We start from the raw sequence: 18,876 nt of genomic DNA, 5'->3' as shown, positions 1-18,876 counted from the left end.
CAAATTTGCAGATGATACTAAGCTGGCGGGAATAATTAACACCCTAGAACCGGGATGGCACATGCGGCGTCACCCGTTCCTCTTCCGTGTTTCTTGCACGCATGCATGCGCGAAGATCAGCTAGCCTTCCTGCGTGCAGGAGTGCCGTAAACTGGAAGAGCTGTTCTTCCGTTTTCCGGCTTGAGCATGCCGCTGGTCAGCTGATAGTCGCGCACACATGTGCGCCGGAAACCTGAAAACTAGCTGTCCGGTGTGCATGCACGCAGCGAAAACCAGAAGATTATTTCCCGGTGCGCGCATGCCCCCTGAGCTGCTCCTCTTCCGGGTTGTGGCCCAGACGAGTGCGCGCGAGCTTCCTGTTCGGCACTTGGTGCCCAAAGGTTTGCCATCAGTGCCCAAAAGATAGGCTCAAGATCCAGATGGATCTTGACAGATTTGAACCCTGGACCCTACCTAACAAAATGCAATTCAGTGTAGAGAAAAGGTAAAGTCCTACGCTTAGGTAAGAAAAACCAAAAAGCACACCTATAAACTGGGTGAAACCAGGCTTAATAGCAGGGACTGTGAGAGGGATCCTGGAGTCTTAGTGAACAACCAGCTAAATATGAGCCAGCCGTGTCTATGCTTGAGCCTCCAATCCCCTCATCATCTTCCAACTCTGTTAATCTGAATCTATCTAAAATGATCAAAGGCCTGGAGATTGAAACATGAAGAGCGGTTGCAGGAACCGGGCATGGCTAGTCTAGTGAAGAGAAGGACCAGGGGAGACAGGATAGCAGTCTTCCAATATTTAAGGGGCTGCCACAGAGAGGAGGGGGTCAAGCTATTCTCCAAAGCCCCTGAAGGCCAGACAAGGAAGAATGGATAGAAACTGACCAAGGAGAGATTCAATCTGGAAATAAGGAGAAATTTCCTGACAGTGAGAACAATCAACCCATGGAACAGAAGTTGCCTTCAGAAATTGTGGGAGCTTCATCATTGCAGGCTTTCAAGAAGAGACTGAGCTGCCACCTGCCAGAAATGGTGTAAGGTCTCCTGCTTGGGCGGGGGTTGGACTAGATGACCTACAAGGTCCCTCCAACTCTGTTAATCTCTTTAAAAAATGACATATCTATCTCTTTCGCTCTTTCACTCTCTCTGTCTTTTGCTCTCTTTCACTCTCTCTTTAGCTCTCTGTCTCTCTTTCTCTCTTTCACTGTCTATCTCTGTCTGTCTGTCTGTCTCTCTCTCTCTCTCTCTCTTTCTTTGAAGTCCAGTTTAAATTTACCGGAGAGGGAGTGGGCGTACAGGATCCAATTCGGGCCAAACATTTGCTTTTTCGGAGGTCCCTCTGCCAAGGGACGAGCCCCCGAGGGCCAAGTGTGCATTCTTGGAGCACAAATGTTCAGGGGCTCGATGCATTCCCCGAGGTCAGAGGCCAAGGGGGTTGCCGTGCGCTTTCCAAAATATCTTTTCTAATAGTTACGAGATACCCCGATAGGGCGAACTCCAGCTGGTGAGCTGAGGTAGAAGCTCTAATCCTTCGCTGGACGTCGTCTTTCTGCAAATGTGTCAGTCGATATTTAAAGGGACCCACCTGTTAGGGGTTTTGCATGCTTTGGGAAAGAGGGGAAGGGGTGTGCGGGAAAGGGGGTGGAGGGTGGGGTAGGTGTTCCATTGCAGGTACTCCTCAACGTACGACCGCAGTTGAGCCCGGAATGTATGCTGTTAAGTGAGACATTGGTGAAGTGGGGTTTTGCCCCTATTTTACAACTTTTCTTGCTGCGAGTTGTTAAGTGAACCGCTGCAGTTGTTAAAATTAGTAACTCAGTTGTTAAGTGAATCTTGCTTTCCCCGGGAACGCTGCCGCCGTTATAAATAAGAGTCAGTTGCCAGGCGTCCGGATTTTGATCCCGTGACATTGAGGATGCTGCAGTGATTGTCAGTGTGAAGAACGGCCGGAAGTCATTTTTTCTTTTCAGCACCGCTGTAACTCCGAACGGTCGCTAAACCAACTGTCGTAAGTCGAGGATTACTTGTACAGGGACTCCACGCAGGCAAAATGGACTGCAGCGCTGTTAGCGCCCATAGACGTTTAACACTTGGAAGTGGTCAAGTATCTCCAATTCACTGTTTCTTGAGGAGGAGGTCATAGAACCGTGATGGCGAATGCCTGGAACGTGTGCCAAAGGTGACACACGGCGCGAGCTGTCGCCCAGCTAAGCGCTACCGCGCATGTGCCCACACCTCCCACCGGCCAGTTGATTTTCAGGCCTCTACCTCACATGAGACGTACGCGCATGCACGGAGGGGGAAAGGGGGGTCCCGTGTGGATGGGACGGTCTCGTGGAGGGGTGTGACACCCACCCCCGTGGCCCATTTTGGGTCCCAGGAGACTTCAAGGAGACCTGTTAGGCCCAAAACGGAGTGCGGGGTGGTGCAGCACCCCACCTCAGCCCCGTGGCCCATTTGTGGTCCCGGGAGGCTTCAGGGAGGCCTGCTTGGCCCAAAATGGGGCACAGGGGGGTTGCGCGCATGCAATGGAGGGGGAGCCTTTAGGATGGGCAGGGGGCATAGCATTATGGGTGTGAGCACGGACGTGATTTCAGCACGTGGGGAGAAAAAGGTTAGGCACGCCTGTCATAGGAGGTTTGGCAGAATCAGATCCTCTTATTCTAGCCGATCTCAATAAAACTAGACTGATTTTGGTCAGGCGTGACACTTTCTTCTCCGTTGCAATCCAGGCAAACATTATTTTTTTTTAACAAAAGAAAACTTCTCTGCAATCCATCAACTGAAAACGTAGGACTCAGCGCTTTGGTTATCATGAGTCAGGGAGAAAAACCGCCGTCAGGTCATTCATCATCTCCTCATTTTGCGGCTCCCTTACGGATTTGCGTCCCTCTGGAACACTCCGACAAACCAACATTTGAAAAGAAGAGGAGAGAAACTCCGCTTACGGACAGAGAGAAGGTTAAATCTCTCTCCGGGATCCATGTCTCAAAGGTTTTCAGGTCATTCCAGCCAGTAAAATCTTAAAAACAGAACACAACTGTGGCTTATTCGACGAATCCTGGTTTTATACTAAAATGACTGATGTATGGTCACGCTGGGAGGTTTGTTAAGAACAGATCGGACAACCATTTGTCTGAAATGGTATAGGGTTTCCTGCCGGAGCAGGGGGTTGGACTAGAAGACCTAGTCCAAAAATTCACGTAACAGCTGTCAAACCTAGCAACATAAATTTGGGGGGTCCTTTGTGGTCGTAAGTCGAGAACTACCTATCTATCTCCATCCAGGTCATCTTCATTAGTCTCTACAGCAGGGGTGTCAAACTCGTAGCCCCCGGATCCGGTCCACGGGGTGCTTAAATCTGGCCTGGAAATAGCAAATGACCGGGCCGCAGGGCCTCTGGCAGCCAAAACGGGGCATGGGTGTGTGTGAGGGCCTCCCACACCCCATTTTGGCCAGCAGTCTGCTGGAAGAGGCGGTCCACGCCGAAAATGGGGCACAGGCCTCGCACACACACACCCCAGCTGCCCCACGGAGGAGAACTACAAGGCTGATCTGGCCCTCCAATAAAGCCAGTTTGATACCCCTGCTCTACAGGGTGCTTCAAATGCAATGAATAGTGTTTGCGGGCAAAGATAATTTTAAAAAAGTTTAAAAAACAATTATTTTCCCAGTGGTATTTTTTTAAAAAAATTATTTTATACACTTAAAACACATCAACACATAATTTTAAACAACACAAGAACTAAACGTACCATCTAATAGCAGTTACATATTGGCGAATCTTTACAGTTATTATTTCCCCTCCCGTATATTCCATTTTTACATTTATGGTCACCTTGTTGCTTATTCCTTTTCATGTACAAATCCTTAATTATTCATATTTAGCCATTGATATCAGACAATCATACTACCTATATGATATTGTATATACTTTTCTTCAATTAATATATCTTATTTTTCCTACTCCCTATCTTATCGCTTATCCCTAATTGTTCTATGATACCTTATTTTTACATTTCCCAATTTCTTGTTTCTTTCGTCAAGCCATTTGTACCATTTCCCCCCAAACTAAATAGTATTGTGTCTCCTCCGTTCTTTGTATTTCCTTGGTCAATTTGTCCATACATTCTAAAATCTTCCTTACCACTTCATCTTCCTTCAGTACTGTATTATTTTTCCATTTTTGTCCATATGCTATTCTGGCCGCTGTCGTAATATGTAAGATTAAGTATAATATTTCTCTGCTGTATTTTGTCGTGGTTAGCGACAAAATACAGAATAGGAATGTAATAAGAACGATTCTAATAAGAATGGTTCTGGTTTTCAATGAATGCAATTCCCCGTTACCCGTGGTATTTAAAGTGTTGGTTTTAATCCATCCATCCAGTGTCCTGTGTGAAAGACCAGATTCATTAGTCGAGGTTCAATTAAACTGATTTGTTGCTTTAAAAAAAAACCCATGCATAGGAATTTTCTCAGGTTAGCACCTGCTAAGGAGGTAGAAAAAGGGACATTGGACTTCGGCCACTTGTGGCTATGTGGGGATTCTAGTTTGATGCCTCTTTTGACTCCGCCTTCAGGTTTTGCCATCCAAATGGCCGTAAACACCAGTGCCCAAAATTTGATCAAGTGACAATAGATATGAAAACATATGAAGAACGGTTGCAGGAACTGGGTATGTCTAGCTTAAGAGAAAGAAGGACTAGGGGAGACATGATAGCAGTGTTCTCAGGGGTTGCCACAAAGAAGAGGGAGTCAAACTGTTCTCCAAGGCACCTGAGGGTCGAACAAGAAGCAATGGGTGGAAACTAATCAAGGAGAGAAGCAACCTAGAACTGAGGAGAAACTTCCTGACAGTTAGAACAATTAATCAGTGGAACAGAAGTTGCCTCCAGAAGTTGTGAATGCCCCAACACTGGAAGTCTTTAAGAAGATGTTGGATAACCATTTGTCTGAAACGGTATAGGGTTTCCTGCCTAGGCAGGGGGTTGGACTAGAAGACCTCCAAGGTCCCTTCGAACTCTACTATTGTCAGCTCATCAATAAGATTTCGGGGGGTTCCGGTATAACTCTGAATGCTGATTGTTAAGCAGCTGGACATTAAGTGAGGATTTTTGTTTTATTTTTAAGCATTCCTCCAGATATCTGGATCCTGCATATAGTCAGGCTGCATTCTTACCATCTTTTTAGAATTGTGTTGTGTCTAGGTGGCGATGACACCTTTATATTCCGTGGTCATTCGTAATTTCTGTTTTCCCTTGCACTCTCAAGACGTCAACTCTCAACTCCTGATTTATTTACCTGTTACACACACACACACAAACCCCACAAACCCATCCTTGCAGAGGGGCAATTAATCAGCAACTTCGCTGGGATCCCGAGATTTAAAAAGCCCCAAGAAGTCATCCCTAAATAACTTTAGTAGAAACTTAAACACTGTGTTTCTAAGCCTGTTGTGTGATTGTCGTAGTGGCCAAACCAGTTCAACTTGCCTTCCCATCTCAAGACACAACTTGGAAGCTGCGTTAGCAAAAAAAAAAAAAAAGAATCCTTTTGACAAAATTGTGCAAATGTCTTCAAACCCCAGACCTACCTTTGCTAGTTGTTTTAAGTTGCTTTGTACATAATGACATGTAAGAAGAGAGGGGTGTCATTGTTGGTTTTTTTGTTCGAAAGGCAGGGTTTTCGTTATGGTAGAAAAATCTGCTTGCTTCGACGCTTCTTGCAAATTTATTCAAGTAGTATTTCCTGAATTTCAAATTAGACTGTGGTTAGTTGGATGGTCTTTCACCCATCATCATAGCCCATTGCACTTGCAAAATGTGCATTTAATAAAAAGGATCCCCCAAATATGTAAAATTCCAGAGGGGGAACACTTTGGGGGTGGGGGAGAAACCTGCATATATTAGATAAAAGACCATTCCAAAATATGTGCATGTTTTGTTTGGTTTTTAAACTGCAAAACGATACGTGGACCAGAAAGAAGAAATATAAGATGAGGAGGCAAAAAATGCTGTATTCAGTGTATAAGACGCACCCAGATTTTCAGCCTCTTTTTTGAGGCGTCTTATACTCTGAAAAATACGGTACATACATACACTTCTTAACATTTTGGCAAACACAACAATTGTCATGCTTGCTTGCTTGCTTTTCTGATTGTGGCTTCAGTTTTAAGCCTTTCTCAAATATCGACCTTGGAGTAAAAGTACCTCCTTACAGAGCAGACAGTCTCACAACTTATCTTTTAAATGACTTCTTCAGTAGCATCTTGTTTTTCTTCAGTTCAAAAGGGGATCTTGGGTCATAAATAGGAGCCAGTTTGCCAAGGGTCCAACTCTTGATGATGTGACCACGGAGACGTTGCAAAGGTTGGGAGCGTGAAAAACGGCCGTAAGGCCCTTTGTTTAATGTCGCCGTAACGTCAAACGGTCACTAAACGAAACGTTGTTAAAATGAGGAGTACCTGCAGTTGGATGCACCCTGCACGTCAGAAGAGAAGCTAAGTTAGATATTTTAGCCGGGATCCTGTTTTGTGTTTTGTTTTTCTAGGTAAGGGATAGTTTTTCCGCGGAGCGTGTCCCGTTTCAGTTGGAAAGCACACCACGTTGCTCCTGGGAGTAGACCTTGAAACCATGGGAATATCTAGATTAAAAGATTGCGCGTACGATCACACGATCAGGTGTGCGTATGAATGAAAGAGAGAACCAAGAATCGCCGGCGTTGGGGGAAAGAACGCAACGCGTTGCAGCATCTTTCTCTGTAGGCGTTTGAAACACGCATCCCATCATCCCTGACTGCCCGCCATGTTTGGGGTTAATAATCCAGAAGTTTTGTTGGGAGGGACCACGTCGAGGGAAGGGTTGGGCGAAAACCAATTTAATTCCTATTCCGGGTTGCCTTAGACCAGGGGTCTGCAACCTGTGACTCTGGGGTATCTGGCCCCCTTCATCCCTCTGCTGAGGCTCCCTGTCACTCAAACTTTGCGTCACAACCGCCAAGGTTGCAACACCCACCGGCGTGCGATTTATTGAGCTTTTTTAACCCCGGTAGGCCAACCATGGATAAATCCAAGAAAAGTTTCAGAAGAAAACAAGAACCTTTAATTCAACGACCTTATGCTAGTTTTGTGGGCGCTCAGGAAACAGTCAGGCGCGGGAAGGGATTTTTGTAGCTCCCCGTGTTTTTGTTTTCTGTGGAAAACGAGTCCACATGGCTCTTGGGGTCTTTAACTTTGCCGACCCCTGGCTTAGACACCTCCAAAGCTGCTCTATTGTTCATTTGGGGATTGATTCCGCCACTAAAAGCAGTTCAAAGAAAGGGAGATTCCCAGTGGTGGCATTCAAAAAAGTTAGCAAGCGTTTTCTCTGCCCGGTTGCTGGGTGGGCATGGCCTACTCAGCCTCCTGCACCCTGACGGGGGTGGCCCGTTTTCGCCTTCCACAGCTTCCGGAGGCTTTCCCCGAACCTCCTGGAGTGCAAAAAACGGCCTCCCTCGGGCTCTGGAGACCGGAAATGGGCCCTTTTCCAGACTTCTGGGAGGCCTGTTTTTTTGCCCTCCCGGAGTGTCCGCGTGAGTCCTGCACTTAACTGGCGTGATTAACAGGCCGCATGGAGACTCCTGGGGGGGCGCGGGGGAATGGGCCAGCCGGTCCTTGCAACAACCGGTTCAGCGAACCGGTGCAAACCGGCTGAATCCCATCACTGGAGCTTTCTCCCCCCCCCCAAAAAAAAATGTCCTTTTGGGGGAGGGGGGTTGGTAAAATTAGTTGCAGGAGGGGGAAGTCGTGTCACGCGAGGTGAAGATCCAGAACAAAAAGATGCAAGGACTCCCCATTCTGGGGGAGGGAAAGAGGTGGGTGAGTTCTCGGCCCTCAACAACTTTGAGCTGTGTGGCCTTCAACTCCCAGAATCCCCCACCAGCCTGCATGCAGGCTGCTGGGGGATTCTGGGAGTTGAAGTCCCCCCATCTTAAAGGTGTGAACTTTGCCTTCGTTGGTTGAAGAACACCAACATGAGGTTTTCGGGCATTGGTCGCATGAACGACTCCAGGGTGTCCTTGGTTTCCCCCCCCCCCCAAATTTAAGGAACCCGTGCCTGGCGAGCCCCTGTTGTGGCCTGCTCCAAGCGCCCCCCCCGTCCCCTTCCAAGCATTAAACCAAGAATTCAGAAATGACCCCTCCCTCCCTCTCTGTCTCTCTTCCCTTCCCCCTTTCTGATTGCTACGGATGTTTCCCTTTGATTGCAGTCTCTTAATTGCATTTAACAGTGAAGCCCGCTGGTTCTCCATTCAGCGTGCCAGTTGTGCGTTCAATGGAACGGCATGGGGACCGTCGGAAGGTCTGGAATGGAGTTACCTTTAGTCCCGTCTACCTGCCATGGTAAGCGGCAACCGCAACAGGACTAGCCTGCCCTTTTTAAACCCAAGCGTGTGTGTCAGGCGCCCCCTTTCCCCCCCTGCACCTCTTTCCTCCCCCCCCTCGCCCTTTCGCTTCGACGCAGCTTTTGCATGGCAGTTGTTTAGCAATAGCGCTTAAGACTTATATATCGCTTCACAGTGCTTTCCAGCCCTCTCTAAGCGGTTTACAGAGTCAGCCTCTCGCCCCCCCCCCCCCAAACAATCTGGGTCCGACGGCTGAATGAGCCTGGTGAGATTTGATCTGCCAAACTACTGGCAGCCGATGAGCAACAGAAGTAGCCTGCAGTACCTCACTCTGACCACTGCGCCACCGTGGCTCATGTTGAAGCGGGTTCCCACAACTGAGCCGTGGTGGCGCAGTGGTTGGAATGCGGTATTGCAGGCTTGCCCACCGCCAGGAGTTCGATTCTCCCCAGGCTCAAGGTTGACTCAGCCTTCCATCCTCCCGCTGTTTGTCTGCCTCACTGATGTCTGACTCTGAAGGCAGCTGATAACTGTCAGACGGCTCTGGTCCTATCTCTGCCTCCGACGCAGAGCCCTCGTCCGAGCCTTCCCCAGACTCCAGGACTGGCCCATGTTCCTTCCCAACCTCCTCACTGTCCGACTCTTCGCACATACAACAGTATGTGCGAAGAGCACAGGTCCAGTTTCTGACTTTGAACGCTCACTAACCAAAGAACTGTAAATTGAGAAATTGCCACTACTTGAGAAAACATCTCCTTGCACATCTGGCTTCCTGGGTCTTTTTTAACGCACCGCTTGTTGAAACTAGCGTAGCTAAATCTGTTCTCTGAACCCTCAGCGGAGATGCCGAGAATGGAAGGAAGAGGGCACAGGGCCAAACCAATCTGTCAAATAACCAGCCAGCAAAAAAAAAGAGGGATCTTTTTTTTTCCTTGAGTCAGCAAAGCTGGGCTGCTGTTTTCCCAGCCCCTCACCCAGCCCCACCCCATTGCAACAGAGATCCTCCGGTGCAGGGGTCCCTTTGCTTTGTGCCTGCATCCTTCCCGGCTGCGTTTTCTCTGCTGCGCCCGTCTGCTTTTAACACGTCCTCTTCTGGAATGGAAAAGAGGGAGAGGAGAGGAGAAGAGAGGGAAGGGGAGGGAAAGAAGGAAGAGGAAGATTGGGAGGGGTAGGAAGAGGAGGAGAGAGAGTAGGAAGGGGAAGAGGTAGAGAGGGGTAGGGGAGAGGAAGGAGGAGAAGGAAAGGGAAAAGAGAGGAGGAAACATCATCAATGCTAGAGAGAGTGGGGTTTGTGGAGGAGGAGGAGGAGATGGCTTTGGGAGTCCTTGGTGCTCTCTGAGCTTGGTGGTGATTAACTTAACAATTGCAGCAAAAAAAAAAAAAGTTGTAAAATCCAGCATGATTCACAGATTAATTGTTCTCACTGTCAGGAAATTTCTCCTTAGTTCTAAGTTGCTTCTCTCCTTGATTAGTTTCCACCCATTGCTTCTTGTTCTACCCTCAGGTGCCTTGGAGAATAGCTTGACTCCCTTTTCTTTGTGGCAACCCCTGAGATATTGGAAGACTGCTATCATATCTCCCCTAGTCCTTCTTTCTCTTAAGCTAAACATACCCAGTTCCTGCAACCGTTCTTCATGTTTTAGCCTCCAGTCTCCTAATCATCCTTGTTGCTCTTCTCTGCACTCTTTCTAGAGTCTCAACATCTTTTCTACATCATGGCGACCAAAACTGAATGCAGGATTCCAAGTGTGGCCTTACCAAGGCCTTATAAAGTGGTATTAACACTTCATGTGATCTTGATTCTATCCCTCTGTTGATGCAGCCCTTGATGGGCGAGATTTCACCATCTCTGTCTTCAGACAGTGGGCCTCTGCTCCAAAGGGAGAAAGGATTTTTTTTGTGTATGTGTGTGTGATTGCAACTTCAGCACAAAACGATGCTTTTGCTGGCTCATCTCTTCTCTTAATTACTTCACCTTTAGAGCTTTTTTGGGGGGGCGGGGCGGGAGGAGCAAGGCAACAACTCTATCAAAAGAACAGCCAAGGTCTGGCCAAACACAAGTTGAGATGAGACCGTTTACGATGGATGGGTAGGCTGCCAATGCAGGAGAAACCTGGCCATTTTCTTCTCCTGGAGTTTTAATAAATCTCTTCGGGTTGTTTTTATTTTTTAAACAAAATCCCAGCCTGCTTTTGTTGCGAGATAAGATAAGATATATTTAAAAAAAACAAAAACCAAAATAACAGAGTTGGAAGGGACCTTGGAGGTAGAATAGAATGGAATGGAATGGAATGGAATTAGAGCAGAATAGAATAGAATAGCTGAGTTGGACAGGACCTTGGAGGTCTTCTAGTCCAACCCCTTGCTTAGGCAGGAAACCCTATACCACTCTAAATAAATGATTGTCCAATCTCTTCTTTAAAGCTTCCAGTGTTGGAGCATTCACAACTTCTGGAGGCAAGTTGTTCTACTGATTAATTCTTCTAACTTTCAGGAAATTTCTCCTTAGTTCTAGGTTGCTTCTCTCCTTGATTAGTTTCCACCCATTGCTTCTTATCCTTATCAGGTGCTTTGGAGAATAGCTTAACTCCCTCATCTTTGAGATATTGGAAGACTGCTATCATGTCTCCCCTGGTCCTTCTTTTCATCAAACTAGTCATACCCCAGTTCCAGCAACCGTTCTTCATGTGTTTTAGCCTTTGGTCTCCTAATCATCTTTGTGGCTCTTCTCTGCACTCATTCTAGAGTCTCCGCATCTTTTTTACATCGTGGTTACCAAAACTGGATGCAGTATTCCAAGGGTGTCCTTACCAAGGCCTTATAAAGTGGTATTAACACTTCACGTGATCTTGATTCTATCCCTCTGTTTATGTAGCCTACAACTTTGTTGACTTTTTTGGCAGCTGCTGCACACTGCTGATAAGATAAGAAGATAAGAAAGATAAGGTAACTTTTTATTGGCGTGAGCATACTGGCTCACATTTAAAATGAAAATTATGTCACCTGTTCTCAAGAGAAAGTATATATAGCTGGCCAAATACATACATAACCCACATACCGTGTTTTTCAGAGTATAAGACACACCTTTCCCCTCCTAAAAGAGCGTGGAAATGTTGGTGCGTCTTATACAGCCATTTTTGGCCTACTGACGGCGTGCCCCTGCATCCCGTTTTTGCAAAAAACAGGGTGGTTTTCGCAAAAACAGAGGCGTTTTTGCCTTCTCCCAGCCCCCAGCAGCAAAAATGCCTCAGTTTTTGCAAAAAACCAGCCTGTTTTCTGCCTGTTTTTTTCAAAAATGGGAAGACAAAAACTTTTTTTTTAAAATTACCTCTTCAAAATCCTGCTGCGTCTTATAGTCGGAAAACTGCGGGATGCACATGTTAATATACATGCATAAATTCATACCTGCACCATACATCTACAGGTTAATCGTTGCCCATTTTGAAGACATAGTGGAAAGGGGAAACTTGATTCTTCACAAGGTTTGATGCACTGTGGAACAAATATTTCCCAAATATAAGAGGTGCAGCCTGATTCCTGAAAGCGTATTTCGCTGCTGCCCCCCCCCCCAAAAAAAATAGACTGATTTTTTAGATCAGATTTCTTTTTGATGCATAGATTCTCCCAAGATCAGTCTGATTAGCAACATTACCAAGGAATGTTGTCAGGAAAAAAGGATCCGCCTTCTGTTTTCGTTAGTCCCCTGCAAGCTTTAGAACAGAGCTAGAAAGGACTCATGATTTCATCCAGCAAAGCTGGTGTTACGTTCTCTCTGCAAGTCGCAGCGACTTTAAACCTGCCCCCTGATTACCAAATGACCCTTTAACTGATGGATCAATTCCATCTGCATAGATTTGAATAGGTGGCGGGGAGGGGGAGGACTTCAGAAGGAAGCTGTGACGCAGGGTTTGATGGTGCACAAGCAAAGTTGGTGCATTGCAGAAATGTTCACGAGTCAAAGGCAATTCCGTCTCCCTCGCTTTCTCAGCAATGGGGAGGCCTCTGAAGATAAAGTTTGCCAGTTGCAGGCTTTATTGAAAGTAAATTTTCCCCCGTTTTGGCTGCCAGAGGCCCTGTGGGCCGGTCGTTTGCTATTCCCAGGCCAGATTTAAGCACCCTGTGGGCTGGATGCGGCCCGCGGGCCATGAGTTTGACACCCCTTTGGTAGAGACTAATGAAGATGACCATGACGGAGATATACAGGTAGTTCTCGACTTACGACCACAGTGGACCCCCAAATTTATGTTGCTAGGTGAGACAGTTGTGACGTGAATTTTTGGACTAGGTCATCCAGTCCAACCCCCTGCTCTGGACAGGAAACCCAGACGAATGGCCGTCGAATCTGTTCTTTAAAAACCTTCCAGCATGACCGTAGATCAGTCATCTTATTAAAACCAGGATTCGTCGAATAAGCCACAGTTGTATTCCGTTTTAAGATTTTACTGGCTGGAACGAACTGAAAACCTGGCTCAACGTTTGAAGAACCATTTGATGTTGATCCTGGAGAGAGATTTCATCTTCTCTCCTTCCATAAGCGGAGTTTCTATCCTCTTCTGTGCAAATGTTGGCTTGTCAGGGAGTTCCAGAGGGATGCAGATCCCTAACAGGGCCGCAAAATCAGGAGATGATGAATGACCTGACGACAATATTTATCTCTGACTCATCATCGTTTTTCAACTCTGGGGTGTTTCTTGGCCAAGGGAGCCAGCGTTGTCCGAAGACAATTTCGGTGGTTGTGTAGCCAGCATGGCTGTACACCGAAAGCACACACAACACTGTTGCTTTCTCACCGACGTGGTACCTGTTTATCTACTTGCATTTGTGTGCTTTTGAACTACTAAATAGGCAGGAACTAGTGCTAGTAACGGGAGCTACTCCTCACTTTTTGCTAATGGGTTTCCCTTGAAAATGGCAACGTAGATCAATTTTTTTTCAAGGGGATTCCATCAAAATGTGGCCGTTTAGATTTTGCGGGTGGGTTCCATGAAATATGGCAGTGTGGATCAGGTTTTGCTGGTGGATTCCCTCAAACATGGCAGTGTAGATCAAATTTTGCTGATGGGGGTCCATCCAACACGGCAACCTAGGAGATCTGTTTTTGCACGTGGGTTCCATCCACCACCGCAGTGGAGAAGACCAGATTGATTCAATGGGGAGATTCTGCCATGGTTGATATGTGGCTTATTTCTGATGTCTGTGTGTTTGGGATAATGTGATGCACTTTCCAAAAAGAAGGACCTTGCATTGCAACATGGCAAGGCTGGTTTTGTTAAATCCCTACCCCCCTTCCAGTGATGCCTCTGATAATTCAAACGAAGCAGATCATTGTTCTTTGACTGAGTCTAATCTTTGATGTCACGTCAATATTATTTAGGTAGTGTAAAGCTGAGTGGGCAGCTCTGGAATAAGCTACGTCAGAATGGTTGAGGTTATGCCGGGAGGTAATTTTTCTACCGCCCTACTTATAAAAAAGCTTTCGAGTGAATCGATGGGAACATTACAATTACAATCAATTAAAGGATTTGAATCGGATTGACCCGGTTTTTGAGATCAATTTGATGGACAGGCGAGAGCTGTGGTTTACACACCTTAACCTATTTTTATAGCTGGAGAGAGAGAGAGCATCTTCTTGAGATCAAATAAAATATCTCCATTTTATTATTCCTCCCTTTTAAAAAAGTTAACATGTTTTTTGTTTGTTTTTTTGCCCTTCTGTTCCAGAGATGTGTGTGTTCTCTGACCTGGACCAGCTGTTCCAAGCTGTTTTAATTTTTCCATTTCATTACTTCCCATCACAGAAATGTAATCAAAACTTGCCTCGCCCGCCCAAAAATGAAGGAAGAGGCAGACGTTTTATCCCAGCTTGAAAGAAATAAAAATGAGAGATCCAAGTGCCCGTCAGTTTTGAAGTGGTCTTCAAAATTGAACGTTGCTAACTTATTAATTATTAATGTTCCCCTTGTCTAGGGGCCTGCCAGATAGGTGAACTACACCTCCCAGAATTCCTAGCTAGGATAACCCTGAACAGAGAATTCTGGGAATTGAAGTCCACACCGCTCTGGTGGGTACCTAGGAGATTAACAGTTGTCATCCACACCAGTGGAACTGAGAATTGGACTGACGTTTGTTGTGGTTCTTCCCGTCTTCTCTTTTAGGTGATCAGGTGACCAGGAAAGGGAAGACAAGGTGGAGATGGAACTGCCAAATCATGCCAAACATTTGCTCCTGCAGCTTAACCAGCAACGAGCCAAAGGTTTCCTTTGCGATGTGATCATCGTTGTCGAAAATGCCCTCTTCCGTGCCCACAAGAACATCCTGGCAGCCAGCAGCATGTACTTCAAGTCCCTCATCTTGCACGACAACCTGATCAACTTAGATACCGACATGGTCAACCCTACCGTGTTCCGGCAAATCTTGGACTTTATTTATACTGGCAAGCTCTTAATGACCGACCAGCCTGGTGAGCAGAACTTCAATGCTCTCCTCACCGCAGCAAGCTACCTCCAACTTCCTGACCTGGCAGCCCTTTGTAGGAAGAAGCTCAAGCGCAGCGGGAGGTCCTTCGCTGGCCGGGCAGGTGGAGCCTCCAGCGTCGGGCGGCCGCCTCGGAGTCAGAGACTTGCCACCGCTTCTGTCATTACTCGTTATTCAGGGTCAACCGAAGGGATGAAGGGCTCTCAGCCAAAGGAGATGCCAAAGGCGAAGGTCTCGGATGACGAGGTCTTCATGAACAGTTCCAACCAAGAGAATTCTCACGCCTTGAGTAGGGGCCTGGGCGAAGGGAGTAACAGCACCAATGGGAGCTGTGTGGACCAGGAACTTGGGCTGGATCTGTCCAAAAAAAGCCCCTCCCTGCCCACTATAGCCCCCCAAGATGACACCCAACACGGAGAGAGTCAGCGCGGCTCCCCCCGGCCCGCCTCAGCCCCCACCGCCAACAGTGCCTCATCGTTTGAAGAGTCCATCTCTGGAGCCCCTCCCGCCCTACTAGATAACTGCGAGCCCATGGAGATGGACCTCAGTGAAGACCGCCAGTCCCTCCCCGAAGGCAACCAGCGAAAGAGCCTACGCCATTCCTCGCGCAAGAAAGAGTGGATCAAGAAGGATTGTCCCTTCGACCGGAAGGAGGGCGGGGGCAAAGGCTGCGAGGAGGGCGAGGGGTTGCCCAACGGAATCCTGATGGGCCCCTTGTGCAAGTCCGCCGAGCGCAGCCTAGGCCTGAGCCCTTACGGCTCAGAGCCGCCGTTGCACGCCTGCAAAGAAGAGGTGGAGAACGGCAAGGAGAATAGCGAGGACAGCGGCCAGAGCGAAAGTGAGAATGGCGGGCACAGCAGCGCCAACTACGTCTACCGGCAGGAAGGGTATGAACCGGTGGCCTTCGGGGACAACCTGTACGTCTGTATCCCGTGCGGGAAGGGTTTCCCCAGCTCGGAGCAGCTCAATGCCCACGTAGAGAAACACACGGAAGAAGAGCTGTACATCAAGGAGGAAGGGACGTTCGAGGATAAAGAAGAAGAGGCCGAGGATTTGTCGAACCCCAACCAGCCCTACACCTCGGAATCGCGGCCGTTCAAGTGCTCGGTCTGCGAGAAGAGCTACAAGGATCCGGCCACCCTCCGGCAGCACGAGAAGACTCACTGGCTGACGCGGCCCTTCCCTTGCAACATCTGCGGCAAGATGTTCACCCAGCGGGGCACCATGACTCGGCACATGCGCAGCCACTTGGGACTCAAGCCCTTTGCCTGCGAGGAGTGCGGGATGCGCTTCACCCGGCAGTACCGGCTGACCGAGCACATGCGCGTCCACTCAGGGGAAAAGCCCTACGAATGTCAACTGTGCGGCGGGAAATTTACCCAGCAACGAAACCTCATCAGCCACTTGAGAATGCATACCTCTCCTACATGAAGCCAAAGTCTCTCCAAGGAGCTCTGAGCCCCTCCAAACCCACCCACCATAAATACCCCTTAGACTTGCTGCTTTAATACAGACTATACAAACGAGGGACGTTCGTCTCCCCACTTCAGTCATGGAAGGCGTGAACCAAACAGAGCTTTACTTTCTTCCTTCCTTTCTTTCTTTCTCCTCCTGTTTCCCTCCCCCCCCCTGCCTTTTTCCCCTTCCCCTCTTCCAAGGAAAAAAAAAAACCCAGCCCCAATTTAACTCCCAGACTCCTTCCCCTTTGTGTCAGCTTTTCTCTCAGGGCCTATGGGGATCAAAGTGGAGCAAGGAGCCATTGTAGAGGACATGGAACCTCAAGAAGGATCTCCACTGTAAAGGGAAAGTGGGGTGGTCTAGGAAGCCCTTGGTGGGTGCCAATCCAAATTGAGGGCCCCATGGGAAAGGGAGGAGGAGGGGCAAGGTGGTCTTTGTCGTGGAAGCAAGGCTCTGCCCATCAACTCCCCTCGGTTTACTTTCTTAGCACTTTGGAATTGCTATGGTAGAACGTCCGCCACAGTATTATTTTTGTTCTCTTCTGACCCAACTCCAAGAACATCCTTTATTGGCCAATGGATGGCCTTCTTGGTTGTTGTTGTTGTTTGCTTCTTTAATCCATTTGTGGGAGTTGGGAGGTTTATTTTTTTTTTACAATGGATCTGGCTTCAGAGATTATCCCTCAATGGGACTGCAATGGGAGATATTCCTTGCCCATGGAGGCCAATCGGTTCGTTCTTCATTCCTTCCTTGGGGAAGGTGGCGGGACTCTTCAATGGAAAGGACGCTTCCATTGGCTGAAAGAGAGGAAGTCCCATTGGCTCCTCCCACCGTCTCCTCTCCCCCCCCCCTCCATTTCTACATGGTGCTTTCCACTTAGGAAGGTTTTCTTCCAACTGTCCCTTCTCCACCAAGTTCTAAGGGAAGAGCTGGTTCCGCCTTAACCATCACACCCTAATCTTGGACTTCTTCTGGTCCAACTTTCCTTCTCAACCTCTTTTGATCTCTCGAGCCTTATCCATGACTGAATGGGGGGGGGAGGCTGAGTGACACCCCGCTACCCGCTCCTCCCCAGGAATTTCTTTCAAATGAGCAGGGGTCATATCTGTGTTAATTTCCTCCCTCCCTTCCCTCCCTTAGTTTTGTATGGATATTTTTTGCTTAGAGGTACTTGTTCTATTATAAGAGGAAAAATGATGCGTTTATTCATATTGATGTAAGTGTCGGAACTGGAAAGTTTGAGGGACTTTGGGCGGGCAGCGGGAATGGACGTAGGCTGGAAATGGCTACAAGTTCCTTTAGGTACCTTTTCATTTTTATTTTTTATTTTAATTTGGGGTGCGCGTATGTGTCTGTACGTCTTGTCTGCACGCCTGTACGGGGTGCACTTAGCTTTTTTCCTCCTTCACTAAAGAGTTGGGTCAGAATGGCAAGGGCCCACTTCCTTTTCTACCTCTTGAACTCACAAGAACAATAAGATGGTTAGCGAAATAATTAGGTGTGGTGTTTTGTCCCGCCCTCTCCTCCGCCCCAGCCCTCTCCGGCCTCCCCCCACCTATCCCCCAGTTGTAAGTTAGTGTACAAAGTAGAAATTTAAACTAAGGTTAAGGGATTTTTGGCACCCCATTCTTCCGCCAGAAAGTCAGAAACGCAAACGCATGGCCAAAGACGATAAGTAGACTCTTCCGGAAAAGATTACGCGGTGCCACCAAATCATTGGGGTTTCTGTCAACGTAAAAAAAAAAAAAAAGATTTTTTTTTTTTAAGAAAAGAGCTTTTGGGTAGCCTTGTTTATTGAACCTGGATGCTGTGGTGGGGGAAACGCTCCCTTTCTCCATTGCTTGGAAGTCCCTTCGACGGGCTCCAAGATGAGATAGTCTACGGCGTAGCCGTTGGTCCTGCCAGGATCCAGAGCGCAATAAGAATGTGGAGAACCCAACCAAAGTATTTCGTTCCCTTCCTTTTTTTGCGGGGTGTGTGTGTGTGTGATGGTAGGGATGTCCCCCCCCCCCCCCCCCCCCGGAGATTCAACAGCCATACACTTGTCTGTCAAAAGACCTCACCGCCAACAGCTGCTATAGGTGTAGGAGATGAGGGCGCTCAACTTCGTTGGCACGACCAGTTTATGGAAAGTGATGGCTGAACTTCAATCCCGCACGGGTGGGTGGTCTCTGCTGGTAAAGACACCCCCCCCCCCCCCGACTCTCTCTCGAGTCTGAAGGGAGTAAGGTTTACATTTCCTGTCCCTCTGCTTTAACTTTCTTGCTTAAAACCATTGTTTTGTTTATGATTGTTTATGATGATGATGATGATGGTTACTATTATAATGATGCTTATGGTAGGGGTCACCAAAGCGCCCTATGTCTTTTTTTGTTTTTCCTTTAAAAAAGCAAAACAAAAAGGGGAGGGGAAAAAAACCTTTTTTGTCTTTTAAGTTTAGACCAAAAAAGAAAAAGAAAGAAAGACAGTCAGCCTGTTTAAATAAAAGAGAGACATTTGCATTTTTTCCGTTCTCACCCACCACCACGAAGTGTTTTCCTCCCCTCTCGTTAGGATAGAGACCAACTCATA

General features: G+C 47.6%; 1 protein-coding gene across 7 annotated transcripts in view; it reads left to right on the top strand.

Moving 5' to 3' along the window:
* Positions 1 to 18,301, top strand: part of HIC2 (HIC ZBTB transcriptional repressor 2) — a 66,688-nt gene extending 48,387 nt beyond the window's left edge. For 5 of the 7 annotated variants that reach the window (XM_081966914.1, XM_081966910.1, XM_081966912.1 and 2 more), the window contains one exon: positions 14,529 to 18,301. In XM_081966914.1, the coding sequence (XP_081823040.1) occupies positions 14,566 to 16,278 (1,713 nt within the window). In that variant the 5' untranslated portion in view covers positions 14,529 to 14,565 and the 3' untranslated portion in view covers positions 16,279 to 18,301. Of the gene's footprint in view, positions 1 to 8,259; positions 8,372 to 14,528 lie in introns of all 7 variants that reach the window. The other 2 variants (XM_081966913.1, XM_081966915.1) reach the window with 1 other exon arrangement.
* Positions 18,302 to 18,876: the final 575 nt, after the last annotated feature.

Source organism: Natrix helvetica (assembly GCF_964273705.1).
Source record: "Natrix helvetica genome assembly, chromosome: 14".
NCBI lineage: Eukaryota > Metazoa > Chordata > Lepidosauria > Squamata > Natricidae > Natrix > Natrix helvetica.
Note: the sequence above shows the minus strand (reverse complement) of the source record. Positions and strands in the feature narration are given on the sequence as shown.